General features: G+C 48.7%; 1 protein-coding gene across 1 annotated transcript; it reads right to left on the bottom strand.

Annotated features, from left to right (window-relative positions):
• Positions 1-2,768: 2,768 nt before the first annotated feature.
• On the bottom strand, positions 2,769-8,222 carry CD1D (CD1d molecule). The gene is made up of 6 exons (XM_031436011.2): positions 8,065-8,222; positions 7,482-7,748; positions 6,709-6,987; positions 5,908-6,186; positions 5,061-5,160; positions 2,769-4,964 (listed from the first exon to the last, which is right to left on the bottom strand). Exons 1-6 carry the CDS (start codon positions 8,123-8,125, stop codon positions 4,943-4,945), a joined length of 1,008 nt encoding a protein of 335 aa, XP_031291871.1. The 5' UTR covers positions 8,126-8,222; the 3' UTR covers positions 2,769-4,942.
• Between the last annotated feature and the right edge of the window lie 2,482 nt (positions 8,223-10,704).

Genomic DNA, 10,704 nt, shown 5'->3' with positions numbered 1-10,704 from the left:
ATCGGAGGTCAGTGTTAAATGTTAAATCCATTTCAAGATTTTAAATACATTTTCCAATATGGTCACAGCAAGTGCCTCAAAATGCATTGGCCCCAGTGCTAGGGCTTGCAGTTTATACAGGATGCAGGCATGGAGTGCAAGGCGATTCTCAGCCATCCCACACAAACATCACAGACTTCCTGCCTCATGCTTTCATTTGCAAATTGGATTGTTTTCTACTCGGCAGAAGAGCTTGCCGGTCCTGTTACCTGGCCCTTTTTCAGTTTTGGTTGACTGGCCTTGTCTAATGGCCCCTTACAACTGCTCTACATGTACTGGCAACAAACAGCAAGTTGTGTATTTGAATTGTTGCTTACCTCTGTTCTACTCCACCACAGCCCACAGCCCTTCAACTTCTAAAATAGCTTTTCACAAAGCCACTAGTTGATGTTCATCTGCCAAGCAGATCAAGGAAGCTGTAAATGTGTCCCTCAATTTCTGAAAACAAGCCACTAAAGATAAAAGGCACGGCCTCTCTCACATTCTTCCATCAGCGGATACCCTTCTGTAGCGAATGCCCTGGCTCACTGTTAACAACGGGGGACAATTTCACTTAATATAATCAGGAGAACTTTCTCTAGCTTATGGGAAAGTTGCACAACTTCCAGCTGGTTCTGCAACACAATAATGAGGGGATCAGATGGCAAGTCCCCAAGTCCCCTGCTCTCTCTCTGGTCCAGTGTCCAGCCTAGAAGGTGGAGGTGTGTGGTGGTCCTGGCAGCAAGTCTCTGCTCTTTGGGCTTCAAGTGCTTGTGGGGCCGCATTCCACCCAGCAGTAGCAGCTTCTCTGTTACCCGTTTGGGCCCAGAAGTGTTCATCTGCAAATGTGACTTATTATTCAATTAAACCTACGACTGTCCCCTTTCTTTCTGCTTAGAAGCAAATTTCAAATCACATCACAGGGAGGGAAAGCCTTAGCAGAGCATGGAAATCTCACTGAGTTGAGAACAGAGGTTGAAGTTCAAAGGGTCTTGGGGACTCCATGTAAAAAGGTCAAATGATCAAACACCTACAACTGGAGTCCCAAGTTCACGAAGTTCAACAAATCTTCAGTGTCTCTCTCTCGTGTCTCCCCCCACAACACACACACGCACACCCCAGGGCACATTAAATTCAAATTTCTAAACAAGACAGAGAAAGAAAAGAATTTAAAGCAAACAAGGGGAAAGCTCATCTTACATACGGGCTGAGAAATCAGAGTCACAATGCAAACCAGAAGGCAGCGGAACAGCATATTCATGGTGCTTAAAAAACTCATCAAATCAGAATTCTACATCCTGCAAATACCTTACAAAAATGAAAGCAAGGTAAAAGCTATTTCAGAAAATAGTAGCTGAGGAATCTGTCACCAAAAGATCGCATTATGAGAAATATGAAAGGAACTTCTTCTGGCTGAAGAAAATAAACAATAGAAAAAGCTTGGATCTATGGAAAAGAAAGAAGAGTGCTAGAAATAGTAAACACACCAGGAAATGTTCAATCATGATTCTTCTTTTTAGGATTTTGAAAAATTTTCCGAGGCAGAAGAGAGAGGTAATTAGGTTTATTTATTTACTTACAGAGGAGGTACTGGGGATTGAACCCAGGACCTTGTGCAAGCTAAGCACGCGCTCTACCACTTGAGCTATACCCTCCCCCTGTTTCTTCTTTTTAAAATCATTTTAAAGATAACTTTCAAACAAAAACAATGAACTGTAGAGTTAAACACATGTATAAAGTAAAATTTATGACAACAATACACAGAGAGGAAGAGCGGAGAAATGGAACTACATTGGGCATGTTTCTTATGATATGTGTAAAGTAACACAGCAGAGTGGGTCAACTTCATGCCACAGACTTGGGAATAAAATAAATTCAAGTAATAGCCTTGGAAAATTCACACAGATTCCTGTCAATGTTCAAAAGTAGGCACATGTATCCTCCTGGATCCAATCAGGAAATAGAAACCTCACAGAGAGCTAAACAGAGGAAGTTTGATAGAATTATTCAACTGTAATGGGGAAAGAACTATAAGGTATAAGAAAACTCTACATGGACCCCTAGGGCCAAAGGAGACTACCTGAGACAGAATAAAGTCGGAAGGGTCACCCCTCTCCAAGACTGGAGCACAGACCTCCTTGGAGAAGGTGTGCTTTAGCCCTTTGGGTAGCAGAGAAGTTCGTTGGTGTGTCCAGGTCAGAGCAGATCTTCAGTCACTGAGCAAGCTGGAAGCAACCCTCCAGACCTCAGGGAGGGGCTGTAGAGAGACTGAGACTCAGTGGAAACCTCCGGGTAGCAGATGGTCTAAGCATGGGGGGGTCTGCAGAGGGGATGGGGCACTGGGAGGGGCAGGAAGCCTCCGGTCTCCATGGGAAGGTTACTGCTGGGCTGAGGCTGCAAGGTTACCCAGTGTCCAGGAGCCTTGGGCACATGGCTGGGGCAGCATCCCACAGGAGGCCTTCCCGCCCACTCTGCTGACCCACCCTGCAGTAGCCAGAAGCTGTAGGAGAGCACCTTCCTTTGTCTTCTGTGCGCCTGCTTTAAGGAAGAAAAGGTTAGAAGAATTCCATCCATTATCACTGAGCACACAATGAAGGATGAATTTGGAGCTGAGTGGCAATAAGTTGACACTCAGAGAGCACTCAGTAAGGAACACGATATCCATAAAGAGACTATCAACACATTCTAAAATGAAATCTTAGGATTTTCTGAGATATCTTGAGCTGAGTATTTGAAGGAAGAAGACACAGTTTCCTGGAGAAATAGGCATTTATTTCCAAAATAAATAAAAGTTGTTTAAAATGCACCAGAGCTACTGTCAATTCATGCTGTAGCATTTCCCAAAAGATTTCAGGAAGGACTTGCCCTAAGAATGTGGGAGGCCAGTGGGACTGGTTCACAAGCTTGATACAGCTTGAGGAAGCTAAGCTGAAGAGCATCACCTGAGGGCAGTGTGGTACCCAGAACTGTAACAGGCCCCACACTTCTGAAGGCACTGGAGATTGCCACACATTTGTACACACTTGTTCCCCACAAGTTCATGACATAATCTTAATCCATTGAGGCTGTTATAACAAAATACCGTCAATTGGGTGGCTTAAAAAACAATAGAAATCTATTTCTCACAGTTCTGGAGGCTGGGAAGTCCAAGATCAAGGTGCCAGTAGATTCAGTGTTTGGTGAGGGTCCACTTTCTGTGAGGAAGCCTTCTTGCCATGTCTTCACTTGGTGGTGGAGGGGATAAGGGCCTCTTTTCATAAGGACACGAATCCCATTCATGAGCTCAGACCTCATGACTTAATCACCTCCCAAAGACCTCACCTTGTAGTATCATCAGCTAATGCCCAATTAGGTTTTCAACATATGAATTTGGAGGGGGGACACAGGACACAGACATTCCACCTGTAGCATAATCAAGACAGACATTATTATCTCCATTTGGCACAGGAAGAAAATGAGTCAGAGGAGACTCTGGTCCAGTGCACTTGCTGCTTCACCTCACTCCCTAATTCCTGCTTCAAATTGCCCTTCCTTCAGGAAGCCTTCCCTGATTAACCCTAGGCCAAGATTTTCAGTTAGCATTCTGAGGAATCTGTTGCATAGCATTGTACATGCCTATAAACAGTGGTTCTCTAACTTTAGCTCAATTTCAGAAGCCCCTGAGGGCTTCTTAAAACACAGATTACTGGGCTCCCCTCACAAGATTTCTCATTCAGTAGGTTGAGGGGGGTGGGTAAAATAGTTTGCAAGTTCCCAGGTGATGATGAGGCTACTGGTCAGGAAACCACAGTTTGAGAAGCACGGATTTGGAAACTAGCAGGCCCCACATCCTGAGTTCTACTTACAAGCCCAACATAGAAGATGCCAAATCTTAATTTTCTCAAGCAAAGACTTCGAAAGTTTAGATTCACTTTTTTGGGATTTTTGAGGGCCTTGAGTGCCAAAAGACTACTTCCCTGATAGCTAACAGGTGCTTTTAACTTTGCTTTCTCGTTTCTTGGTCGGCTGCTGTCTTTTCTCTAGGCTAAGAAAGACAGCTGGATGATGCAGACATCACCAGTACAGCTCCCGCCTGCCCAGAGGGGTCCAGCCCACTCCATACACTGCTTCACTTAACAGCTATTAAGAGGAGGGCCTATTCTGGGGGGATCCGGTCTCCTTCAAGACTGAAAAAAATGACTGGCCATTTGAGAGAAATATTCCTACCAAAAGTAGCTTTTTCTCCATAATACACATACACTGTCATTTTCCTCTTTTAATCAAGTTACTTCAAGTAAACAGCTTGAGATGCCTCTGTTTCTTACATCCTCATTTTCTTTTAATGAGAAAATATCCCTCTTTATAAATCCAAACTTACAATAGAAACTAGGTCCTGGAACTGGCATGCCAATACATCATTCAGGATAAACTTTTTATATCAGAGACACAAACTGGGAAACGCTGTGGTTGTCATCAGGCAGCAGCGGCATATTTCATAAAACTTTCAGTCGACCCATTAATATCAGGCATGTTCACATTTAAACCTAGACTTCCACTTTTCTTGAAAAAAAAAATGTGGGTTACAGTCAAGCGAGGGTCTTACTTTGTACTTGACAACGAACAACTGGACCTGCTTCCTTTGCACGGGAGAAGTGCTTTCCAGGGCACTGCAGAGGCCATCATTCAGACAAGGACCACACACACACTTCCACCGCAGTCCTTATCTGCTTGTGCCTGAGAGGTATCTGAGTTTGCTCTTCTCTTTTTACAGGACCACTTGGGCTTACAAACTTGTAGTATACTGAAAAAGAACTTCAATCCTCTTAGATAAAGTGTTCAAAGAGTGTGACCAGAGCTGCCTTATGACCGTTCTCTGCTTCTTCAAAGTAACTCTCTTTCACCCTCAATTTCGGAGCACTGAAGTCCTGAGAGCCTGAGTTCCAGGTCACATGATGCCATGATAGCGGCTGTGAGAGAATACAGAGATCATTAAGGAAAGGGGGAGAGGAGAAGTGATGGGGAAAGAGGTTGAGGGAAGGAAGAGATGGAAAGAAGAGACTTACCGGCGCCGCTGACAGCAGAAGGCTAAGCCGACACAAGTCAGAATCAGGAGGAACGCCACCACCAGCCCAGCGATCAAGCCCGGGGAGGCCTGGCCCCGCCCTGCTTGGGGGGAAAACAGGGCATCTCTCAACCCAGGACCCCGCCCCATCTCACGTGCCCTGGCATGAGCACATGTGAGGGTGCTGGGGACTTCTTACTTCCTCCCTGGCTTACACTGGCCACTCCTATTCCTCTGAAGTCTGCCCGCCCCACCTTTTCTGGGGTCTGGGCATTCGCAATTCAGTTCACCTCAGCAGAGGCTAGCACAGCCTACGGGGGAAGGCAGCCGTTTTCTAGGGAAGCAGACCTGAGTCTAAATCCAGCTCTTCCACTTTCTAATGAGGAGACCCTGGCCAACTTGCTTGCTTAGCCTCAATCTCTCATCTCTAAAGCAAAAACAATAGCACCCGCTTCGAGGGAGATTGGGGTGATTAGTGGAAACGCTGCATGCAGAGTGCTGGCTGGCACAGAAGAAGCGCTCTGCAAACCACAGCTGTCTTTGTTATCCTGCCTTTTGCAAGTCCCCAGTTCCCTCTTCTGGGGAATGAATCCTCCTGGGATTCTGTACTGGTCCATTTCTGGATCTGTGGGGTTCCCCCAAGTCTTCTTTTTCTTTTTATATGGAATATCTTATCTCACTCCTTTTTGAGTTCAAATCTTTATTCCTCTCCTTCCTATATCCAGAATCCCCTCCGTCTATACTCCTGGTGTGGGGCCTCAGCTCCAAAACTCCTCCATCCTGGGTGTGTCACCTCCCTCCCCTTCCCCAGCCCTCCCATCCCCAGCTGGGCCCCCGTTCTTTCTCACCCCAGTACAGGATGATGTCCTGGTCTCCGAGACTGCTGTGTCTCACCCGGCAACTCAGGCCGGCCGCCTCCCCGGCTGCCACATCCAGGGTCACTCGGAGGTACCACGTCCCGTCAGCCTGGGGCAGGACATCACCTCGCCGAGTGCCTGGCTGCTCCTGCTCACCCCGCATCCACATCGCCCACACGGGGTTCGGGTAGAATCCTGACACGTGGCACCCCAGCAGCAGACGGCCGGGCCCGGGGGCGGGGCCGCTGGACAGCCAGGCCTCGGGCTGCACTGCATCCGACAAGGGATGAGAGATCTTTAGGTGAAGACTCTGCACTGGAGGCTCCAGGCCTGACAGCAGGCTCCTGGGTCCTTCACGTCCCCCTCTGGAGATGAAGTCTCTCACAACTTCCATCCCTTTGTGTTAGCTTCTCCGAGAAAGCCTTCCCTGACCCTCATTCCCTGACCCAGCCCCATGGAAGTGTTCCTGCTCTGTGCTCCTATAGCACCCTGTGTTCAGCTGGAACATAGGGCCGTGTTTCAAACGCTGCTTTAATTGTTCATCTGACTTCTCTGCCTCCTCCTGAAGCAGAGATCCTGTTTGACCCTCAGTGTTTATTTCATTCAGCTCACAGCCCCCCAAGGGCACTCAGTTAAGGTCTGTGGAGGGAAGAAATACCCTCACACCTTATCCATCCCCACCTGAGTCTTTCTCTTGCCCTGATGCTCAGAGGGAGGGGCACCCTGGGATAGAAAAGCCTGGATGGAGCCTGAGAGTGGAGTGGAGGGCGGGCGGTGGAGGGGCAGGCTGACCTGGCTTCTCCAGCTCCGACTTCCCTGTCTCCAGGAGGCCTCTGACAAGACCAGGGCAGATGGAGTCCAGGAGCCACTGTACTGTTTCCCTGGTCCCTCGGTCCTGGTTGGCCACTTTGCAGGCCTTCTGCACCCAGGGTGGGGAATCTGGATCTGGCACCCAAAAAGTTCCTTGGAAACTCACGACAGCTTTTCCTTGAAATGCAATGTCCAAGAAGCTTTTTGAGGTGTTCCCCAGGAGCACCTCGCATCCACCAGATATCTGGATGTCAAAGGGATCTGAGGAGAGGAATGGACAGAGATCAACGAAGAGCTCAAAAGACTGGAAGGGGGCGAGGAGAAGACGTTGGTGTGAGGGTTACACTGCACCCAGAGTCCAGGTAATTGAGAGCAGGCGACAGGCAGCAGGAGGAACTGAGGGGTGTTTTGAGGCATCGAGCTGAGACCTCTCAGGCAGAAGAGGAAATCAGAAGAGTGTGGAGTTTGGAAGGGTAGAGCTCAAGTGGTAGAGCGCATGCTTAGCATGCGCCACGTCCTGAGTTCAATCCCTGGTATCGCCATTAAACAAATAAATAAACCTAATTGTCTCCCTCCCCACCCAAAATAACAATAAAATAAATAAATTAAAAAATAAAAATGAAAAGCAGCCTTCTCTTTAAAATACTGCCCCAAAAAAGTGTGAAGAGATGGAAGAATTTTATCAGCGGTGGGGCGGGGGTTGGGGATTGGGGGTGGGGGTGCGGCGGCGGCCAGAATCCCATCCCTCAGCTCACAGTCTACGTGCAGCATTGTGACGAATTCCTGGATGTCCCTGGTGAAGCTGATTCGATAAACCAGAAATATATGCTGCAGGTTCTCCCACTGCTGATCACTGAATCTGCCCTGCGACCAGGGCTTCAGGAAGCGGATGGTGTCCGAGTCATTGCGCCAAGTGTAGGCCTGCAGCTCCCCCAGCCAGGCCAGGCCGTCCGTGCGCGACCAGCTGCTATTGGCAAAGGACGAGATCTGCAGGCACCGGAGGGGGAAATGTCTTTGCGGGCCTAGAGAGATCGCAGACAGGAGGGGCACAGCGAGGGGGTGGGGGGCAAAGAATGGGAGGAAAAGGAAGGAAGAAAGAAACAAATAAACAGATGGGCTTGGGAAGGAGGGGTGAGGTCTACCACCCCTGAGCCGATCTCCCCCTTCTGGGGGCCCGGGAGCCGGAGCGGAGAGCAGCAGTTTCTCTGGCTGGTGGATCGAGCCTCCTCCCGACTTTCCGAGGTGCATCGGTCTCCGCCGCCCGCAGCCGGCCTTGGACCCTTTCCCAGCCCGTCTCCCTTCCGCCGCCCTCCACCCGGGCGCCCAGGTTCCACTCACCTTCAGAACTTCCCCTAATCTGGGGGAACCCCCAGAGCAACAGAAACAGCAAGCAGCCCATGCCGCTGGGGGTGGGATCCTCTCGGAGCTGCCGGCGCTGCGCTGGAACTTGAGATGTCCTCTCCCCGGCCCGTGCCTCCACCCCGCGCCACGCCCACCCATCCAACCCACCCGAAGCTACGCCCTGGACTCCGTGGCTGCCAATTTCCAAGCCTGAACGCAGGCAGAACTCCCGTCTGGCTTGCTTCCAGTCCAGTTCAGTCGAGTCCAGGGATTCCCTTTTTCGTCTGCCAGATGGTCTGCCTCCCCGTTAGGTGTTTGCGCTGCGAAGAGCCCAGGTCGGTGTCCCGGGAATCCTGACTCAGCCGCGCACGTGGGTTTGTCTCACCGCCCGCTTGCCGAACTCCCCTGTTTCATCGAAGCGTTAGGGATAAGGTGTGGGACACTTTACAACTGCTATTTAAGGTTTTAAAACAGGACATAAAGTTGCATCCATGGTGTAACTCCCACCGTTTTAAAACTGCAAAACGAAACCAAAAATGTTTAAAGTGGGAGGAAATTCAATGTCTTAGCAGTGGATTCTCTAGGCAGAGAGACAATGGGTGATTTTACTTTGCTTACCTTTTTTGTGGGTTCCAAAAGTTCTACAAGTGCAGACATCACAAGAATAATAAACTTATAACATTAAAACTAATTTTCTCTGTTCTACACTGAGAGGATTGGACGGGGTTTGCTAAGATAATTTGCAGGTTTACTAGGCCGAGATTCTTCCATCTAAGTGTCTCCAGCCCCTCTTTCCTCCTATCAGCATGCCACCTCTCCTGCCCGACCCCCCACCCCCCACCCCACCCCCAAACCTGCCCCCAGCCACCCTCCACTCCTCCCTGGCTGTCCTCCTGCTCTCCTTCTGCTGGAGTATCCCCAGACTCCCCTCTTCCTCCTCTCACCTCTGCTGCCTGGGGTCTCCCTGCTCACTTTCTCCTCTGACTCCTCACTCATTCACTCTTCAAATAGGAGCTTCTGTTTTACAGAACAGAGACAAGATTGTGGTGCGTACCTGGACTGCCACCTTCCCACTTCTCACACTGAAAATAAGAGCAATGGACAGAGGGGTTCAGCACTTCAGATCGCGGTGCGGAAGGCCCCCTCTTTGGCAAGTCAGAGCCTGGGAAGCACCCTAGCACCTCCCCCCACCCTCACTTCTTTCATCCTGTCCATCAGCAACTCTCCTCTTTTGAAATGTCTCCTGGGTGTGTCCCTCTATGGACGTTTCCCCTGCACCATCACCCTGTGCTTCTGCCCCGTATCCTGAAATAGCTTTCTTAGGATATGGCCTCCAGGACTGTGTGCTCTGCCCTGGGTCTGCTCTCTAAGAGCATCTCTCTCCCTAACCTCACTTGCTCAGCTGATAGCTTTCAGTCCCTCTAATAGGAAAGCTTCTTTGCACAAGCAGTCCCCTCTGTTTGGAAAGCTCTGGGCCCTCTCCTCCCCTCATCCCCTTTCCATGCCTGGTTATTTCCCACTCAGACCTCAGCTCAAAAGTCATTTTCTCAGGAGCATCTTCCCAGACCTCCCAGACTGTGTGAACAAAGGCAGAAGAATTAGGTCAGCCCCACGTCTGCTCCTTGTACGCCAGCTGGCGAGGTAAACCTTTCCTCGTTCCACGTATCAGAGCTTGTAATGATGGAAACGTTTCTGCGTCTGTCTCTTTGTGTCCTTCTTCAATGTGCTGGAGAGTGACCAGAATTCAAGGATCCTGTTTTCTTCCCATTCTGCCAACTCTGCTGTAAAGGGCACCCCAGAGAGAGCAGCCTTCTGCTCCTGCTTCTGCTTCTAGGCTGGCCTCTTGGAGATAGCCCTTACCCAGCCTATCTTACGGTGGTTAGTATGGCCCCAGAATTGTTTGAGATAACATAGAAAAATTATTTTTGCTACAAATAAGGTGTTGAGTGATTAAATCAGGATACAAATTGCCCAAATACTAGATAGACACCTGGAGAGGAAGGAAGCTGTGAGGATGTACTTAAAAAAAAAAAAAAAAAGTGGTTATCTGAATCATGAAACAGTATCTAACTTTGCACTCTTCAAATTTCCCTTTAAAACTTGAACAGTTCTGTTTAGTTTATCTGTATCTTAAAATTTGCAAATGCTATCATGCTTTCAGACATAAAGATAAGAACAGTTTTTTAACAGTTTTTTTGTAATAGAAATTACTTTTTCTTTTTTTTTACTTTTTTTTTTTTAATGTAGTACTGGGGATTGAACCCAGGACTTTGTGCATGCTAAGCACGTGCTCTGCCACTGAGCTACACCCACTCACACCCCAAAACTGTTTTTTATCAAAGGCAAGAAACCCCAGAAAGTATAGCTTTCCAAAGTTAGGATTACCTGAAGATAAATATATTTTTCCCAAGATCAGTTGAGCCAGATGCTTTTTAGCTATTCCAACTTTCACTGCTCTCTTACGGGAAGAGATTCACTGAATCATGGAAGAAACTTTTGGGGCGAGACTACCTCCCACATACTGGGGGGTCACAAAACCAAAGCACAGAGCTTTGGCTCATTGGCCCGAGGCCTCAAAATCAGCCCATGGTGGGGAGAAGTCAGGCACAGTACTTTCCAGTTTGCCCAGGAACGGGC

Source organism: Camelus dromedarius, chromosome 23, assembly GCF_036321535.1.
Source record: "Camelus dromedarius isolate mCamDro1 chromosome 23, mCamDro1.pat, whole genome shotgun sequence".
Lineage (NCBI taxonomy): Eukaryota > Metazoa > Chordata > Mammalia > Artiodactyla > Camelidae > Camelus > Camelus dromedarius.
Note: the sequence above shows the minus strand (reverse complement) of the source record. Positions and strands in the feature narration are given on the sequence as shown.